Raw genomic sequence first — 21,540 nt, forward strand, 5'->3', positions numbered from 1 at the left:
AACACTGTGCTGTGCCCCCTTCAATGCAATAAACACTGTGCTGTGCCCCCTTCAATGCAATGAACACTGTGCTGTGCCCCCTTCAATGCAATGAACACTGTGCTGTGCCCCCTTCAATGCAATAAACACTGTGCTGTGCCCCCTTCAATGCAATAAACACTGTGCTATGCCCCCTTCAATGCAATGAACACTGTGCTGTGCCCCCTTCAATGCAATGAACACTGTGCTGTGCCCCCTTCAATGCAATAAACACTGTGCTGTGCCCCCTTCAATGCAATAAACACTGTGCTGTGCCCCCTTCAATGCAATGAAAACTGTGCTGTGCCCCATTCAATGCAATGAACACTGTGCTGTGCCCCCTTCAATGCAATAAACACTGTGCTGTGCCCCCTTCAATGCAATAAACACTGTGCTGTGCCCCCTTCAATGCAATAAACACTGTGCTGTGCCCCCTTCAATGCAATAAACACTGTGCTGTGCCCCCTTCAATGCAATAAACACTGTGCTGTGCCCCCTTCAATGCAATGAACACTGTGCTGTGCCCCCTTCAATGCAATAAACACTGTGCTGTGCCCCCTTCAATGCAATGAACACTGTGCTGTGCCCCCTTCAATGCAATGAACACTGTGCTGTGCCCCCTTCAATGCAATGAACACTGTGCTGTGCCCCCTTCAATGCAATAAACACTGTGCTGTGCCCCCTTCAATGCAATGAACACTGTGCTGTGCCCCCACAATGCAGAGTTCAGCGTGCATGCCCCTTTCAATGCAGAGCGCCACAGCATTGTCCCCAATCACTGCAGAGCGCCACAGCATTGTCCCCAATGATTGCAGAGTGCCACAGCATTGTACCCCAATGATTGCAGAGTGCCCACAGCATTGTACCCCAATGATTGCAGAGTGCCCACAGCATTGTACCCCAATGATTGCAGAGTGCCACATAATTGTACCCCAATGATTGCAGAGTGCCCACAGCATTGTACCCCAATGATTGCAGAGTGCCACAGAATTGTACCCCAATGATTGCAGAGCGCCACAGCATTGTCCCCCAATGATTGCAGAGCGCCACAGCATTGTCCCCCAATGATTGCAGAGTGCCACAGAATTGTACCCCAATGATTGCAGAGTACCACAGCATTGTACCCCAATGATTGCAGAGTGCCACAGCATTGTACCCCAATGATTGCAGAGTGCCCACAGCATTGTACCCCAATGATTGCAGAGTGCCACAGAATTGTACCCCAATGATCGCAGAGTGCCACAGCATTGTCCCCCAATGATTGCAGAGTGCCACAGCATTGTACCCCAATGATTGCAGAGTGCCCACAGCATTGTACCCCAATGATTGCAGAGTGCCCACAGCATTGTACCCCAATGAATGCAGAGTGCCCACAGCATTGTACCCCAATGATTGCAGAGTGCCACAGCATTGTACCCCAATGATTGCAGAGTGCCCACAGCATTGTACCCCAATGATTGCAGAGTGCCCACAGCATTGTACCCCAATGAATGCAGAGTGCCCACAGCATTGTACCCCAATGAATGCAGAGTGCCCGCAGCATTGTACCCCAATGAATGCAGAGTGCCCACAGCATTGTACCCCAATAAATGCAGAGTGCCCACAGCATTGTACCCCAATCAATGCAGAGACCAGCGTGCGTGCTCCCTTCAATTTAATGCACTTACCTGGCGGCGGCGGGTTCTTCCCTCCTGGATCCAGTCCGTCCTCTCTGCGGCGGCGGCAGGAAGGTGAGCGGCTTCTCCCTCGTCCCCCGAGCGGCGGTGACGGTGAGTGACTGACTCACACACCGAGCATCCGCCCCCATTGTGACGTCAGGGATCGGATGTCCTGGATGATGATTGGTCCAGGCTGGAGACTGGACCAATCACAGCCAGGATATCCGAAAGTGGGGGTGTCCAATCGCAAGGACTTGCGCTCGGGTTACGCCCCCAGAAGGCAGCCGATCGGCGCCTCTTCTGGGACGTAAACCCCCCCCCCCCCCAGCCACCACTTCCATTGCAGAGGCCGGCGAACCCAATTGTTTTTTTTTGTAAAACTTTATTTGTTCGCTTTGTCATTTTTTTTTTCTTTTTTTTTTTTTCCTTTTTTTTTAGGGGTAGGGGTCGCCACTGGAAAAGATATAATAAAGTATATACAAAAATGTGAGGGGTTTACTCCCTTTTTTGAGATACTATATATATATATATATATATATATATATACAGTATATATGAGGTGCTGCATAAATTGACAGTGCTATATAAGTACCTGTAATAAATAAATAAATCTGATGACAGGGCAGAGTGGCTGATAGTAGGAGCACATATTCTACAATCGGCTCCTGCTCTATTTACATTTTTGTGCACTAATGACTCTGCTCCAACTGTCACTGTGTTTTATTACTTTTATGGATGCACAGATAATAAATTGCTAATCTTGCCTAAAAGCCTAACGTTTTCTAACAAGTAGCTGTGCAGGCTCCTGCTGACTGCCAGCATCAGGGGTAAAGGGAAAGTACAGGGGCTGGCACTGACCAGAATTGACTAGTAATGTGTCCTTGGGTTGGTCCAAACCCAAATTCATCCAAATCCGGAATTTAGCTGTCATTGCTGGGTCAATAGGCTGTGGGTGGGAGATTACCTGCCCCGCAGCTGACAAACACAAAAGGACAGGAATGCTTGTGACATCAATGAACTAATATGGACACATGGCCATATTAGATCAACGGTGTCATGAGCATCCCTGCCCAACGGTGTCATGAGCATCCCTGCCCAATGGTGTTTCTGAACATCCCTGCCCATTTGTTTACATACAGTTGTGGAGCAGGAGTTCACCAGCTCTTAGCTCACTAGCCCAAAAAAGACAGCTAATTTCTGAATTTGAACAGAACCCAAGCTTGTCTAGAATTTCAGAAAGAGCTCAGAATCCTACTATTGCTATACAAAAAAAATCATGTGCCACTTTGTGTTGGTCTATCACATAAAATCCCAATAAAATACATTTACATTTTTGGTTGTAACAGGACAAAATGTGGAAAATTTCAAAGGGTATGAATACTTTTTCAAGGCATTGTAAATATATACAGTTGACTTATTGTAATAACTATATACTGAAAAAAGGATAACAGCCCATCATGTTCAACTTGTTATACATTCTGACAATATGGATCTATGACAATATGGACCTGATAAAATATAACATGGTCTTTTTCTGTCTGCAGCCTCCGGATTACGACGCAGTTGACCCAATAGATTTTGAAAACTTTCTGATGTCACATATGCAAAATCATGAACTTCTTCCAGAGCTTGGCGACTTCCCTGAAGATGATCTGGATCTTATATACAAACCCAAAGAGTGTCGAACATTGCAGCCTTCACTGCCAGAAGAAGGGTATGCATATTCAATAACAGCAGATGCTATAACTGTTCTATAACAATTAATAAAGTAAGTAATTGGGTATGTGCCCCAGGATGGCAATACTATTTAAAGTGTAACTCCAGCCAAAAGTTTTTTTTTTATATTAAACGGAACAGGGAAGGGTTAAAAGGTGCTTTTGTCAGGTTTTTATTTTTTACTTGCAGTTTCTTGGGGAGATATTCTCTCACTTCCTGTCCTGGTGACCTGAAAGTGAAGGTATATCCACAACAAGATGGCAATAAAAACCTGACAGTGGTTCTTACCCTTCCCTACTCAATTATTAGACAATATTATTGCCTTATGTGTCCCAGGTGGAGAGTTCTCAGTGGCCACTAGGACAGGATATGAAGAGAAATCACCCCCATAAAACACAAAAGGCAATTACTACATACAACAATCACCCTGCTCTATCCAAAGCTAAAAAAATATTTTGGCTGGAGTTTTACTTTACAGCACAACTCAAAAAAAATTTTATCAGGTATGTTTTTGCTATATTAAAATGGGTGATAGCGCTGCCTGTAAATCAATGTAAAAATAAAAACTAGAAAGTGAAAAAAATGACTAAATAGGTAAGTGTCTCCTATATGTAAAGTGCCAGTGCAAATGAAATCCATAAACAAACATATAATGCAAAAAGGTCAATGCAATAAATAATAAAGCTTCTTATAGCTTGTGCAATCAAAAAAGTCTCTATTTGATAAGGTGCTGCATAGGGATGACACCACAGTGTAATGACAATTTTCCACTTGTGCTCCTTTCACCAGGTGAAGTGCAAGTTCAACTCCATTATAGACCCCTATGGGTCAAGAAAGCATACACGCAGATCAATCTGATGGACCAAACTCTGGCGTTCAGGTTCCTTCAAGAATGATGGAATTCTCTCTCCAAGATGGCTCCACACAGCTCACACATAGGTCATAGGCAACAAAGAGAGAAAACAGCCTCCAATAAAGCAGTACCTGGGTTATTAAGCTCAAAACACTGCACAGAACCCACTTCATAAAATGCACTCACATTTATTAGGTAAAAAACAAGCATATAATAAAATCTGGCTTTTCACATTACCCAGTGAAAACTCCCGCCGCCAGGCTCTACACGTTATGCCACCAACGCACGTGGCTTGCTTATTTACAAAAAATAGCGCACACATGCAAAAGAAATGACTATCAAATATAAAGGCAATCAATAAATAAAAATGGGGATTTAGTCCCACCATATGGCCATATCGTGCTCAAGCCCACCACTATTGTCAGTGGGTCCTACACTATCCATAAAAAAGAAGGATGAATCCAGCTTCTCAAACCATTGGAGATACTTACTCCTTACTGGGAGAGATGTGCGACTGCACTATGAGGGACTCCTCCTATATCTGCTAGCTAGTGGACACTGATAAAGTACAGGTGTGGGAGGGTGGGGTGCTCAACCTCAGAGTCTGGTCAGACCGAATACATTACAAACAAAGGAGCTGGGGGGGCACACCCTGAACATGCATTTCTAAAGCTGGTGCAGCTATAGACCAAGAGACATGCATATTTACAAAAAATAGCGCACACATGCAAAAGAAATGACTATGAAATATAAAGGCAATCAATAAATAAAAATGGGGAGCTACAGTTAATTGAGGGAACCATGAATGCCAACATGTACTGTGACATACTGAAGCAGAGCACGATCCCCTCCCTTCGGAGACTGAGCCGCAGGGCAATATTCCAACATAACGTCACAAAACACACCTCCAAGATGACCACTGCCTTGCTAAAGAAGCTGAGGGTAAAAGTGATGGCCTGGCCAAGCATGTCTTCAGACCTAAACCCCAATCAGGGCACAGAATGCACTGTGCAGCACTCAGTGCGGGATATTCGTCGGGACGAACACACTGCAAATTCAGGTGTTTGGCCATCTTTACTATCAAGCATACACTATATTACCAAAAGTATAGTGGTTGCCTAAAACAAGTTTGATTGATCACCTGAACTTGCTTGATCGAACTGGCCTATAAATTGACAATTTATGGAAAGGTTATTTTAAAAAGTTTAATTGAAATCTGAAAAAGCTGCAACAAAAAAGCCTTCTTCTGGTTAAGGCAATTTTGATTTAAATCACAAATCTGCATTTGATTAAATCACTAATTTCCATGTTTAGAGACTCAGGATTTTAATTCCAGCTCAACTGAGAGTGGTTGAAATTGCTGGAAGGTTGCCATGTGTATGGCAAACTTTTATGTCTCAATGGCCCATTAGGCCTTAGTGAAAAGAACCCCTAACAACTGTGGGTGTGGTATTTTAAATAGGTGTTCAGGCTTTTATTAATTTTTGTTCTGTTTAAATTTTATTGTGGCTTGATTGGATGGTTGTGTGTGACGGTGGGGTTGGTCAGTGTAATGCTGGGGGGCACAAACACCGATCTTGAAATCTACAACCACCTGAAGCAATTCTCGCACATTCTCTTGAGTTTAGAGGTTGTCACTGGTTTACTTTGCCAGTTCTTTGTTTGTTGTAAGTTATGGTTACCGTGCTCACAGTCTTTCCGTGACAGACATGAGTTTTTCTTTGTTGGTGTTTTAAAATGTATGTGAAACTGTTTCCTCAGTACAGTTGTGGCCTTGCCCTTATTTTAACTGAAAGTTGTCATATGTGGGGCAAATGGTTTAAATCATACTCCTCCATAGACATGTATGTATTATTATCTTTTTTTGCGCTTGCTATTTCCCATATACACTCCTCCACTGGCCCTAATTTGTATACAGGTTCCATAGGCTTGGGCTGGTTCTATAGGTTTGTTCTTCGGCATTAATGGCAATGGAGGAGTGATACCATTTGAGGATAGTGATGATATTATTTGTCAGGAAACAGGCGTGTATCTCCACCTAATCCTATTGATCTACTTCTCTTTTACAGCCACGTGTTACATGTTTTTAAAATGCAACTGTCAACATATATGACAGAAGAACTCAGGACAGGACTGGGAGTAGACACATTGTTGTGTACAGTGATGTTATCTGCAATTTTTGCAAATATAAGTAAATAAAGACATACTAAGAGGGAGGTGTAGAAATCGTATGATTTCTGACCTGCTCAGCCAGCAGAGCTGAAGCCAAGATGTCATAGAGAATTCGGGCACTGCACTGTCACTGTGCCTGCACAGCAGCTGGGAGGCTCTCTAGAAAAGCCACAAGGTGCATAGGAGTTTATTTATGAAAGAAAATAGGCTGTTTACTTTGCAAGTGAAGTTGCACTTTGCAAGGGCATTTTCCTAGAGGTTAGTGAATGAGGTGAAGGTCTTCTGTTTTTCATCATCCAATCACGTGCAAGTTAACCACTTGCCGACCGCCGCAAGTAAATATACTGCTGCGGTCAGCCCCGGCCAGGCAAAGTGACGTATATATACGTCACTAGCCTGTCACCGGCTTGTGAGCCAATAGCGGGCGAGCGCGGGCCCGCCGCGGCTCGTTCACTAAGCAGTCAGTGCGTGTGACCAGCGGACCCGATGTCCGCCGGTCACTCGCGATCGTCGGTAGAGAGGGAGAAAGGCAATTGTTTACATTAGCCGCCTGTCATTCTCCCCTGTGTAAAAATGGAGATCAGACGGTTCTACTATGTAGAACCGTTGATCTCTGTTTTTACAATAGTAGACATGTCCCATCACAGTTAGAAACACGCCCCTAGGACACACTTAACCCCTCCCTCTCCAATACAGTTAACCCCTTCCCTGCCAGTGTCATTTTTACAGTAACAGTGCATATGTATAGCACTGATTACTGTAGTAATGTCACTGGTACCCCCAAAAGTGTCAAAAATGTCAGTCAAGGGTCCGATCTGTCCGCCGCCATTACTCATTAAAAAAAAAAAAAAAAACAATAAAAATGACAAAAATCTTTCCCTTAGTAAACACAATAACTTTTGCGCAAACCAATCAAAATACGCTTTTTGCGATTTTTTTTTTTTTACCAAACATATGTAGCATAAAACAAATTGGCCGAAAATGTTAAAAAATTTTGATTTTTACATTTTTTTTGGAAATTTCATATAAAAAAATGTGAAAAATATTGTTATTTTTGCAAAATTTACGCTCTTTTTTTGTTTATAGCGCATGATCAAAAAAATCGCACAGGTGATCAAATACCACCAAAAGAAAGCTCTGTTTGTGGGGAAAAAAAAGGACGTCAAATTCGTTTAGGTACAGCGTCGCATGACCGCGCAATTGTCCGTTAAAGGCACGCAGTAAAAAAATCGCAAAAAAAACCCTGGTCAGGAAGGGGGTAAAATCTTCCGGGGCTTAAGTGGTTAAAATGCTGTTCTTTTTAATTGGTAGAAAAAAAATAGGAGAGGGTCTTGGACTTTAGATATACCCCTATTGTCACTTGCTTCTTGCTATCAAACAGGACATATATGTAATATCTAAAAAAAACATAATTTTAATAAATGCAGTTTAAAAATACACAGTAAACATCACTATCTTTGAGTACATCACAGAAATAAGCAATCTGTATCCTTAGACAAGTCAACGCGTTTCGTAGATACACCGCTTCTTCAGGATCCGCAAGGATTTGTGCGTTTAGAAAGCTTATTCGCAGTCATAAAAACAAGTCTATGAAGAGAAATAGAAAAGACAACAATCTAGGTAATGGAACATTACATTACCATAATGTACCTACTTACAGGTCTGAGAAAACTATAAATAATACACTACCGTTCAAAAGTTTGGGGCCTACACTACCGTTTAAAAGTTTGGGGTCACTTAGAAATGTCCTTATTTTTGAAAGAAAAGCACTTGTTTTTTTCAATGAAAATAACATTAAATTAATCAGAAATACAGTCTAGACATTGTTAATATGGTAAATGTCTATTCCAGCTGGAAACGGCTGATTTTTAATGGAATATCTACATAGGTGTACAGAGGCCCTTTTCCAGCAACCATCACTCCTGTGTTCTAATGGTACATTGTGTTATCTAATCGTGTTAAAGTCGAATTGATGATTACAAAACCCTTGTGCAATTTTGTTGAAAACCATTGTGCTGATTAGAGAAGCTATAAAACTGGCCTTCCTTTGAGCTAGTTGAGTATTTTGGAGCATCAGCATTTGTGGGTTCGAAATGGCCAGAAAAAGAGAAATTTCTTCTGAAACTCAACAGTCTATTCTTGTTCTGAGAAATTAAGGCTATTCCATGCAAGAAATTGCCAAGACACTGAAGAGTTCCTACAACGGTGTATACTGCTCCCTTCAGAGAACAGCACAAACGGGCTCTAACCAGAATAGAAAGAAAAGTGGGAGGCCCCGGGGCACAACTAAGCAAGAGGACAAGTACATTAGAGTCTCTAGTTTGAGAAATAGACGCCACACAGGTCCTCAACTGACAGCTTCATTAAATGGTGCCTGCAAAACAGCAGTCTCAACGTCCACAGTGAAGAGGCGACTCTGGGATGCTGGCCTTCTAAGCAGAGTGGCAAAGAAAAAGCCATATCTGAGACTGGTCAATAAAAGGAAAAGATTAAGATGGGATAAAGAACACAGACATTGGACAGAGTAAGATTGGAAAAAAGTGTTATGGACAGACAAATCTAAGCTTGAGGTGTTTGGATCACACAGAAGAACATTTGTGAGCCGCAGAACAAGTGAACAGATGCTGGAGGAGTGCCTGACACCATCTGTCAAGCATGGTGGTGGTAATGTGATGGTCTGGGGCTGCTTTGGTGCTGGTAAAGTTGGAGATTTGTACAAGGTTAAAGGGATTTTGAATAAGGAAGGCTATCACTCCATTTTGCAACACCATGCCATACCCTGTGGACAGCGCTTGATTGGAGCCAATTTCCTCCTACAACAGGACAATGACCCAAAGCACACCTCCAAACTATGCAAGAACTGTTTAGGGAAGAAGCAGTCAGCTGGTATTCTGTCTGTAATGGAGTGGCCAGCGCATTCACCAGATCTCAACCCTATTGAGCTGTTGTTGGAGCAGCTTGACCGAACGGTACGTAAGAACTGCTCATCAAGCCAATCCAACTTGTGGGAGGTGCTTCAGGAAGCGTGGGGTGAAATTTCTTCAGATTACCTCATCAAATTGACAGCTAGAATGTCCAAGGTCTGAAAGGCTGTAATTGCTGCAAATGGAGAATTATTTAATGAAAGCAAAGATTGAAGGACAAATTTATTTTTTCAAATAAAAATCATTATTTCAAACCTCGTCAATGTCTTGACTATATTTTCTTTTCATTTAGCAACTCATTTGAAGAATAAAAGTGTGAGTTTTCATGGAAAACATGAAATTGTCTAGGTGACCCCAAACTTTTGAATGGTAGTTTACATACATGGAACATAATACATTCCTCATGTATAGTAGTGTATTTGGATAGTCTGATTGTGCACCTATGTTATACCTGAGGGCTACCCTTCAATGACCCGGCAGGCATGAACGACCAATGACTTCTCCCTTCACATATCTCTGCACCTCGTCCTTATGTGTATTAGGGTAAGGAAGGGTAGGTTCTTTTTTTTTTTTTTTTTTTCTTTCCTTTTTTTACTTATAATACTATACATATACTGTACATGAGGAATGTTTATTGTCTTCGTTAAGGTGCCCATCTATTCGTTTTTTATAAACTATCGATGCTCCTTGCTGATACCACTGCTTGTGGAAGAGAGTTCCACATCCTTACCGCTCTGACGGTATAGAATCCTTTACGCAGTTTAAGGGTTAAACCGCTTCTCTTCTAATTTTAGCAAACATCCACGAGTCCTTTTATATTCCCTTTCACTGAATAGTTTGTTCCCTACGCTAGGGTCACCAGTACGGTATTTGTACATTGATATCATATCCCCTCTCAAGTTCAATGCTTGAAATCTTTCCTTATAGCTGAGATTCTCCAGTCCCTTTATTAACTTTGTTGCCCTTCTCTGGACTCTCTCCAGTTCCAGAACATCCTTCCTGAGGACCGGCGCCCAGAACTGGACGGCATACTCCTCCAGATGCGGCCAGACCAGAGTCTTGTAGAGTGGGAGAATTATTGCTTTACCCCTGGAGTGAATCCCCTTTTTAATACATGCCAATATTCTGTTGGCTTTGCTTGCAGCAGCTTGACGTTGCATGCCATTGCTGAGCTTGTCGTCTACTAGGACCCCCAGGTCCTTTTCCATCTTAGATTTCCCCAAAGGCTCTCCCCCTAGTGAGTAACTTGCGTTCTTATTTCTGGCACCCAAATGCATTACCTTACATTTTTCAACATTAAACCTCATTTGCCATGTAGGTGCCCATCCCATTATTTTGTTCAGGTCATCTTGTAAGATTTCCATATCCTGCGTAGAAGTTATTGCCCTACTTAATTTAGTATCATCCGCAAATAAGGAGTTTGAGCTGTTTATCACATCATTATGGTAATGTAATGTTCCATTCTCTTGATTTTTGTATTTTTTATTTCTCTTCATAGACTTGTTTTTATGACTGTGAAATAACTTTCTAAATGCACAAATCCTTGCGGGTCCTGAAGAAGCGGTGTATCCGCAAAACGTGTTGACCTTTCTAACAATACAGATTGCTTATTTCTGTGATGTACTTAAAGATCGTGATGTTTACTATATATTTTTAAACTGTATTTAATAAAATTATGTTTTTTTAGATAATACATATATGTCTTGTTTGATAGCAAGCAGTAAGTGACAATATGGGTATATCTAAAGTCCCAGACCCTCTCCTATTCATTATCCACCATTATTGAATTAACTATAGACATTTACTCTATTCCACATTCAATTTCCTTGACACATTGTTTTTTTTTTTTTTTTTTTACTAAAACTGGAGAGTGCAAAATCAGCTTCTAGATTTTATTGCCAAAGGTAATTGAACAAGCTTAAGTTAAAAGCTGATATGCTACCATGTACAGCTGCACAAGGATCTGACTGCACCAATTTTAATAAATCCCCCCCTTGTTTTTTTTGTCCTTACCCAAGTTTGGATATTGGAAACGTCACCTCATTCATTAAGCTCTTGGGAAAATTCCCATGCAAAGTGCAACTTCCCTTGCAAAATTAACAGCCTATTTTCCTTTAGCAGATCAACCCCACAGCTTTGGAAGTATGCATTTTAATGCACTGTTTTAACCTTGCATATTTGGAGTGCTGCTTAAAGGAATGGAAAACATTTTTAATTACTAGTAGTTGTCATATGTGTCCTGGGATGAGCTTAAGGCTCCATTTACACCTAGGCGATTTGAAGCAGGTGTAATCGCCACAATTTTACCCGCAATTCCAAATTGCGGCAAGACACATTTGCGATTCCATTACTTCTTAATGGCACCCCAATCGCGCTGCAATTTTGCCAGGATTGTCACCTGATAAATTGCAATGTACAACGCTTGTAGCTCAACAAGGAGCAGGAGCTTCTTTTGGGTGACAACGTCGGGCGTTGCATTTTCCCGCGATTGCAGCGCTTTTGGGGCACCATTAAAAAGTAATGGCATCGCAAACACGCCCCACCATTTGGAATCACGGGCAGATTTGCGGCAATTCCGCTCACGTATCAAATTGCCTTGGTGTGAATGGAGCTCTACTGTCTGCTGATACGTCATTCATCATTAGGGGTACAGCTGACCAATTGCTGTAGCCTGGGATGACTCAGAAAATACATTTTGGCCCTTTTTGTGCTGCACCCTATAAACACATGACTATAAACTGTAAGAAATAGATTAATTTGCAGAAAGTCAGTACAAATGTGGATGTAGTAGTAGTAGTAGTAGTAGTAGTAGTAGTAGTAGTGTTTTTAAAATAAACTGGGTAGTTTTTTTTTTTCTGTGCATGTAAATATTTGCTAAGGGTGTATCTGACATTGTATTCTGTTTTTAATGTATATCAGCTGCACTACATTACATTCCATGGGACAAAGCTTATATGCAAGATGTGACTTGTTAATCCCTTGTGCAGACTCAGCGTCTGTAATATAAAAGAATGTATTTGCATTGCTTGTTTAAAGCCTAAGTTTAATCAAATACAGAAAAAAATCAGCTCAAGAAACAGTACTTACTTGCAGTGAGAAGTGCTGATGTCTCCTGCCTTAGTTGAACTCTTCAGTCCTCTGATCCCCCCCTACCCAATTGGGGTTAACAGAGTGACCTGTTATATGCAATTATCAAAAGGGTTGAATATGCCCACTCTTTCCACATCCTCCTCCATTCATAGAAGTCGTACTATAGATTCCATCAATGAATGGAAGACGGGCAGACGAATGAAAGATCCATGGAATGCTTTTCATTTATGAAACTTCTAGTACAGCTTTTTTGAATGGAGGAGGGGCAGAAAGGGTAGGCATAGTCATCACACTTGATGAGTGCCTGTCATAGGTCCTTCAGCTCTGTTAACACCTACAGAACCAGAACTGCTGATGTGAGTGTGTCGAGAAGGGGGGGGGGGGTGAATTTTAGAAGAAGAAAGATTTAAACTAAAGCAGTAGACATCAGCACAAGAGACACTTCTCATTGATAGTCAGTACTGTCCCTTCTGCTGATTAAAAAAAAATATGTATAAAAATAATTCACTAAACTTTAATGCAAGAAATAAACTGAAATAAAAGAAGTGACATAGACACGTTTTCTGACATACTCCTGTTTTCTGTCTTACCTTCTCAGGGCTGACCAAGATCTACACGTCAGGGACTGTGTTCAGATATATTTACGGGACTGGCTTATAGTCAACAGAAAGTAAGTAAACATATGTACTTAAAAATAAAATCATCACTGCCTTCCCTTTCTCTTATTTCCTTAAAGAAAATTTATATTCACAGCATACACGCTAATTCTATATATAAAGCTAATAAATCAATGCGCTACCAAAAAAAATAAAGATAAGGCATAGAATGAAAATGGAAAGTAAATAATAAACACTAAATCGGAAATGTAGCATCCCTGTAGTGTCATCACATACAATATGAATAAACACGAGGCAATATGGAACGGCGCTACACCAGTGTAAGGCCTCTTTCACACGGCCGCTCTGGTTTTTTTGTCCGCTGCGGCACTTTTTTTTTTTTTTTTACGGACACGGATGACACTTGTCATCCTATCCATTTGCGGATGATATACAGACATAATGTTAGTCTATGGGGATTGCGGATGTCAGTGGATGACACCGCTGACATCCGATTTTGCATCAGTTCCGTTTTTTTAACGGAGGAAAAATAGGGTTCTGTTCCATTCCATAAAATGGAACAGAACTGAAAGGACACAAATCGGATGTCAGCGGATGGTCATCCGCTGACATCCGCAATCCCATTGACAAGCATTATGTCTGTATATTGCCCGCAAACGGATGGGGTTATATACGGACATACGGAACGTCCGTGTGAAAGAGCCCTTAAAAGTAATAAAATAGCATATATATATAACAGTATATAAAATTATAATAATTATAAAGTGCACTAGTGCTTCAACAAATATACATGCATTTGCAAATAATCATGATATCACAATTAAACAATAATAAAGTGAATGTGCTAAAACAGTGCATTAGAAATAATGCACACCATTCAACAAGTAAAAATATTGAATCACAGTCCCAAAGAAATATGGTGTGCAAAAGTAATGAAAAAGTCTGTTACTCTGTGAATGCAGTGATCCAAAAATTATAGTGACAATGGTGCACTCTCCCAACAACCGGTATCCAGCTTTAAGTGCAGTGGCCGCTCACCTTAAAGCAAAACATCATTGCGTGTTTCACAAGAACCAATGGTAGGTTAAGGGGATTCACTCTATTGTAGGCAAATCTCCACTCATATTAAATGTAAATAAAGTCTCCATAGTGTAGTATGTATAAACATGACTTTAAGAGCCGGTTCACATTAGCGAGAATTGTCAGTCTGACAAGTCGCGCTCCCTCACGGTCCATTGACCTCTACAGGACCTGCTCTAATAGGAGCGACACAAGTCGCTCCGACTTAGAAAAAGGGTCTTGTACTATTTCGGGGGGACTTGCATAGACTTCCATTATGTGAAGTCCCTGCAAGTCTCTCCGAAGTGGTGGTGCAATGTAATGCACAAGTCGCCCCCGAAGTAGTAAGGAGTTGTGTCGCCTCAGTGTGAACCGGCTCTTATGGAGAAAATAGTAACTTACAGTAATGTACACAATAGCAGGTATATCAAACAACCGGACCGAGGGGTCCGAGGATCGTAATAACGAGAAAATTTCCGAACTTCTTGTCTCGGCCGTAGACTGGAAGGGACGTCATCTGTCTCCTCCAGACGCGTTGCGTCACAATCAAATGACTTTCTCAATGGCTTGCCCGACGCGTCGGGAGGAGCCGGGCTACGGTCGAGACCGGAAGTTCAGAATTTCCTTGTTGTTACAATCCTGAGACCCCTCGGTCCGGTTGTTTGTGCACTGTATATGTTATTTTATTGCTTTTCACACTGTTGTAGCATCGTTCCATATTGCCCTGAGTTTATGCTAATTCTATAACATCAGCATTTTAATAACAATGCACAAAAGAGTTATATTTGACAATTCAATATAAACCTAATTGAAAAATCTCCTTTTATGTTGAGTTCTGCCTGTCTGCTGGCCATCTCTTTCCAAAACTTCCTGGATTCCCTGCATGCTTTGTAGCTTCTCCTGTGCTGTTTACTACCAATTTCTATGGACTATATATCCCATGGTACCTTGCTGCCTGCAATCAGTGATTCCTGTACTGACTCTTGAAAATCTTCCTCTTATCACCTCTGTAGTTCAGAGGCAGGCTCTGTGAAATTTGTGAAACAGCAGTGCCTGCTCACAGGGCATAGTGATTATATTGAATACATGTCACAGAATTCAAGGAAGTAAATGTGCAGGGATCTTCACAAAATAGGTTTACAAACTTCAAGATCATTCAAATTAATAAAAGTAGGCTAGAAATATTTGAAATACAGTGTGGAAATAAATACAGGTGCAGTGTGAGAAAACACGTTTAATGCTACCGATTTTTGATAACAAGGACCGTGGTCAGATTGCACTCTCTTTACTATAAATAATCCAATTACTAGAAAATTTGGGTTTTATTTTACTTTCACTTTCAATGATAATGGTAAACAGGACAAATAGAGAGGGTGAATTTCCTGAACGGGGACACAGACAGAGATATAAACTGTCCGGGGAGCCCAAGACCACATTAGAGGGCTTTAGGATGGCAAGCAGGAGGAGAGCAATGAATACATGTTCCTTGATCTTCTCTACATTGAATGAAGATGTGAAAGACAATTATTTATTCACTCCTGGTATCAGAGCCATTAAACTCTGGCCGATAAAGCCAGGGAAGCAGCTACTGTAACTGAGAAGATCTGTGCTCAGCTGCTTTGAAGGGCAAGGAAGGCATTAGGGTCTAATAGACCCCCAATTTCTCCATAAAGAATACCTGTCACCTGCCTAATGCTGTCACATAGGGGGTTTGTTAACACCTTGTGATATCAATAAAGTTAATCAAAAAAAAATTATTCAATAAGAAAGTTTAAAAAAATAAAATTGATTAAAAACAAAAAAAATAAACATAACGTCTTTTTCCCTGCACTCACCCACAAAAGCAAACACAACACAGGGTGCATATGTATGTAAACTGTGATTGCACACATATGAGGTATTGCCGTAAATGCCACAGTGAGAAATAGCTTGTAGTCAACTCCAAATTGATGAGTAGTAAAGGCTTTAAAAAAAATGGAGATTTTTGGGTGCTGTCGTTTTTTGTTATATTACAGGTGCACACAATTTTAAGACATGCTTGGTATTTATTTACTCGACACAACCCCATATTTTACAAAGAAAAAAAAAAAAAGAGGGATTATGTTGTGCTTGTCTGCACTAAAATTTGTTTTATTATATTTGTTCTTGAAAATATGCATTTGATAAACAGTTGCACAAATATCGTGCAACATAAAAAAAAAAATAATGTTCTGAGGGTTTTAAGTAGTTTTGTGGGCAAAAACGCAGAAGAATGGAGAATATTCCACCTATATAACAGTAGGTAAACATAGATGCTGGGAGTGTAAAAACAAAAAACAAAAAAAAAAAACATACATGCTTTATATGCTTTGGAATGCTATATATATAGTGTTATTACATTTCTATGGAGCTGTACCTGCACATCACATGTGCCGTATTATAGGGTTTACAGAAGAGTAAATCAGTATGTATACTGGGAAGGATCATTCATTTTCAGATCTGATTCAATAGATCAAATTAGTGTTTATGGCAATAGGAAATAGATCGAAATGGCAGAACATCATGAATCTTATACCAAGCAACATTCTGTTGGCATAGCTTGAACTTAAACCTAAACTTGAACTCTAGTCAATTTACTTTGAAGGCCCCTTTCAGATGGGCATTCATGTCTGGTCTGCCTGTCAGTTTTTCTGCGGGACCTGATCGGAAAGTCCATTTATCCCTATGGACAGGTGGGTGTAAATGGAAATATGTCCTACCTCCTGGTTATGATCAGGCCTGCTTAAAAATCAGGAGAGCACTCTATCCCCTTTTAGTTTTAGGTGAAGGAGATTGGAGGTAGCAGGGTGTAAATGAATAGTGGAGTCCGTTTGTTCTCTGCCGCCCATAGAGCAGAGTTGGCTTTGTCTGTGTCTTTGTATAAACTGAGCGGACACAGATGTGTCATGCTGATCGCAATGGAAACTCCCCAGTGTAGAAAAAAAAGCGTTGGCACTTCTAACAAGCTTTTATCGATGTATCATAACACATGTTCTTAACTTCTTGTACTCCACTAATTTTTTATTTTTGTCTGTGATCCAGTTTGAGTTATTTCACTTCACTTCTGGATCCTTCTGGAGATAGCAGTGGTCTCCAAACTGCGGCCTGGGGGCCCTTTGCTTGCTTTTATCTGGCCCTTGGGGCACTATTTTCATTCACTGATGCCAACAATGGGGCATAATTCCCACCACTGACACCAATGAAGGGGCACAATTCCTCCCATTGACACCAACAATGAGGCCCAATGGCACCAATGATTGGAGCACAATTCCTCCCAATGACACCAATGATGGGGGTGTATTCCTCCCACTGACACCAGGACCTCTTCTACAAACAATGGCCACACTCTGGCCTCTCTTAAGTCTGAAGGACAGTAAATTGGCCCTTAAGTCTGGCCACACTCCGGCCTCTCTTAAGTCTGAAGGACTGAAGGACAGTAAATTGGCCCTTAAGTCTGAAGGACAGTAAATTGGCCCTTTTTATAGAAAGTTTGGAGACCCCTTCTTTATAGGAAGTTGGGAAAATGTCCCCACAAAGACAGCAATACAAACGTAACTGAGGTTCCTGTGCTTTCCCACTGTATCCAAAACTCAAAAAAAAAAATGTTGGATTGAGTTATACAATTAATTAAAAAGTGTTTCTTCAAATATATAGTATTTGATATCGCAATATATATACTTTATATCCATATATTATATATACAGAGGTCTTTGAGTCTTACGAGATCCCCTAATATTCAGTTATTCAGCTATTACCCAGTACACATGAGCTCTACCCAACACAGCACACTGCATAGGACGACTGCTCCAAAATGCAGTTAATATTAGACTAATACTAATACTGTTAGTTTTGGACTAGTTTATATTTTCAATATACTAATATTTAAATAAATGTAATCAAATAAATTAAAATGTAAATAGTATTAATATTAATCTAGGTAATAATGCTCTAGGACGCAGTAGCCCATAATTAAAGAAATAATGTGGAGGGACACAGTGATTGTCCTTGGAAAGTATAATACAGGTGATGATATGCACATTTTTCAGCCTTGTAATGATAACATATGTCAGAAAAAACAATATAGTGTGCCAATAAATAAAGAATATAACTTGAAGTAAAGTGCATAAAAACACTTCCTCTACAACAGAGGAAGCTAGATAATCAGACCATGTATAGGTATTTAGCAGTTTATCAGGCTGCCATAGTAAAAATATGGCACATATAAAAAACAAGGAAGCAAATATTACCCTTTACTAGCCCTGTAAATGTTTTGCTTACCTAAATCTTAGGGTTTTAGCAACTACTTTGGTGTGAACAGGTGCAATTTTTAAAGGTAACCTGTGAAGCAACAATTCCAGTTTCCATCTGATTTGACAGTGACTTGAAAAAGTTAAGAAGAATATAAAAATAATTTTTGAAAACCATGGGTTATTGTGATATATATTGTTGTTCAACCGTGAGTTGTACGGGTTATAGGTCACATTAAAAATGGGAAAAGTTCTGAAATGTTTTATCTTTGTCTCATTGTTTTTGCATCACAGATAGCTGACATTTTAACAGGGGTGTGTAGACTTTTATATCAACTGTGGTTGTTGCTCTTAGCACTACTTTTGAAGCACATATAAGTTTATAGAAAATACTGTGTACATGCTTTAAGTTTTGATTTTGTTTTGATCAAGGTTTTTTGTACATCCTGTTATTTTTATTTTTATGGAGAACGACTTTAGAGCAAGGCTGGATGACCCAAATTGAGTACTGTACTGTGACTGATAATGAAAATACAGTCAGCCTGTGTTTCCTAAACAAGATTAGAATAAAATATGCCTCAGTTTGAAGGAAATCATTGTTTCCCCAGACCATGACATAAGAGTTCCTTATTTAAAGGACAGGCACTTTTCATGTTAAAAGAGATCTAAACTCACAGTATGCACTTATATAGTTACATAGTAGTTGAGGTTGAATAAAGACAATAGTCCATCTAGTTCAACCTGTGTAGGTGTATGTGTGTCAATGTTGATAATCGTTTCCCATATCCCTGTACAGTAAAACCTTGGATTGCGAGCATAATTCGTTCCGGAAGCATGCTTGTAATCCAAAGCACTCTTATATCAAAGCAAATTTCCCCATAAGAAATAATGGAAACTCAGATGATTCGTTCCACAACCATTTATTCATAAGTCCTTCAGTTTATAGTCCATATAAAAAGATTATAGCATTGCGATAGGTTATATAACCATAAAATGTCCATCCACAAATAGCCCCTTCCACAAGGGGATAAGAAGCAAAATCCAGTAGGAGCTACAGAGTATCAAAGAGAAGAAAGGCGCCTCTAAGTGTAGCAATATGGTTCCATTTAATGAAGGTACAACATTTAGCTACTCACATGGTTGATGACTAAAACAGGCACATCTAAGTATGCAGGCATCCGGGGTAAAGCTGTCCACATGGACTATCTTCTGCACCGCCGGCTGCCAGTCTGTAATCCTGACCGGGAAGACCACCCTGCAGTAAAGGGATCTAAAAGCGAGGGGCAGCATGGAAGGGATGACGTAGATGGCGGTGCAGAGGATGGTCTATGTGGACAGCTTTAGCCTGGATGCCTGCATACTTAGATGTGCCTGTTCCAATCATCAACCATGTGAGTTGCTAAATGTTGTACCTTCATTAAATGTAACCATATTGCTACACTTAGAGGCGCCTCTCTTCTCTTTTATACTCAGCTGTGACTTGAAGCTACTTGTATATCAAGACATCGCTTGTAAACCAAGTCAAAATTTATTTGAAAATTTTGCTTGTCTTGCAAAGCGCTCTTAAACCAAGTTACTCTCAAACCAAGGTTTTACTGTATATTGTTTTCACTAAGATGCACGTCCAAGAGTGTTTTAAAAATATTATTACTCCCTGCTGACACCACCAGTTGTGGAAAAAAATTCCAAATCCTTATCGCCCTGACAGTGAAAAACCCCCTATGCAGCTTAAGGTTCTCCTCAAGTCTCATTGTGTGGCCCTGTGTCCTCTTACACTCCCTGAGCCTCAAACGTTTTCTTCCTACGCTGGGATCACCATTGAGATATTTGTATTGCGCTATCATATCTCCTCTCAAGCGTCTCTTCTCCAGGGAGCATAGATTTAGTGCTTGTATTCGTTACTCGTAATTGAGGTCCTCCAGTCTGCTTATTAATTTAGTTGCCCTTCCCTGGACTCTCTCCAGCTCCAGCACATCCATCCTTCTAGATGTGGCTGAACCAGAGTTTTATAAAACTGCAGGATTATCTCTGGAGTATATCCCCTTTTAATGCATGCTAATAGACTGCTGGCTTTGCTTTCTGCAGCTTGACATTGCATGCTATTTCTCTGTTTTCTACAAGAACCCCCAGATCTTTCTCCATCCTGGATTTCCCCAGAGGTTCTCCCGCTAGTGAAAAATTTGCATTTATATTTTTAGCCCTCAAGTGCATTAGTTTACATTTTTCAACATTAAACCTCATTTGGCATGTACTGTAGTTGCCCACCCCATTATTTTATTCAGGTTTTCTGGTAACATTTCTATACCATGATGTGAGTTATTGCTTTGCCTTTTTTTGTGTTATCTATCATTTTATAACATCAGTATTGTAATAGTAAAATAAATAATAGTTATTTTTGAAAATCCAATATAGTCTTACTTGAAAAAGACCCCCTTCATGCTGTGAGTGCTGCCTGTCTTCTGGCCATGCTTTGTGGCTTTTCTGATGTTTGTCCCTTTGGTTTACAATCACTTCTGTAGTTCAGAAGGCATGCTCTGTGGAATGTGTGACACAGCAGTCCCTATCAACAGGGTATAATAGGTTTGTGTCACTATATTCAAGGAAGCAAATGTATTGGATTTTTTTAACATGTAAGCTTTTCCTAATTTGTTCAGAATAATAGTAGTAGGCTAGAGGTAACTGAAATTCAATGTGGAAGTGATAATATGGTTTTAATTTTTGACTATGGATACATTTCAATGAATTTTACATTTTCTTTTAGGAATCAGGAAAACTCAGGTACAAGCAACTTTAGCAGAAGTGGCTCTAGGAAGGACTTCCAAAAAACACTCCAAAAGCAAATATTTGAGTCCGATGAAGCAGAGGCCAGGCAAAATGAACAGGTATATCCCTTTTTGACTTGAAATATTATGAAAGGGTCAAACTGAGCAAAAATGATGCTTCACTTCAAGTTATAGTCTGGGGGGCTAAGTTATCTGCTGGCTCCCTGTCATGGACTCTGGTTTCTCGTACCACCCACCTTAAGGGGCCTGCTATTACCTTGCTAGACAGATAAACCTTTTCTGTGTGCCCCTCTGATCCTGGTGTGTGGATAAAGAGCAAAGAGTTAAAAAAAACACACACAGTAGTTGCAAATTGCAGGCCTGTTTACACTGCCCACACTAACCT

General features: G+C 40.3%; 1 protein-coding gene across 2 annotated transcripts in view; it reads left to right on the forward strand.

Moving 5' to 3' along the window:
- Positions 1–21,540, forward strand: part of DOCK8 (dedicator of cytokinesis 8) — a 252,499-nt gene that overhangs the window by 51,286 nt on the left and 179,673 nt on the right. For both annotated transcript variants that reach the window (XM_082242986.1, XM_082242987.1), the window contains 3 exons: positions 3,221–3,390; positions 13,030–13,101; positions 21,134–21,254. In XM_082242986.1, coding sequence (XP_082099112.1) covers positions 3,221–3,390; positions 13,030–13,101; positions 21,134–21,254 — 363 coding nt within the window. The remainder of the gene's footprint in view (positions 1–3,220; positions 3,391–13,029; positions 13,102–21,133; positions 21,255–21,540) is intronic.

Source organism: Pelophylax lessonae, assembly GCF_965119305.1.
Source record: "Pelophylax lessonae genome assembly, chromosome: 1".
NCBI classification, from domain to species: Eukaryota; Metazoa; Chordata; class Amphibia; order Anura; family Ranidae; genus Pelophylax; species Pelophylax lessonae.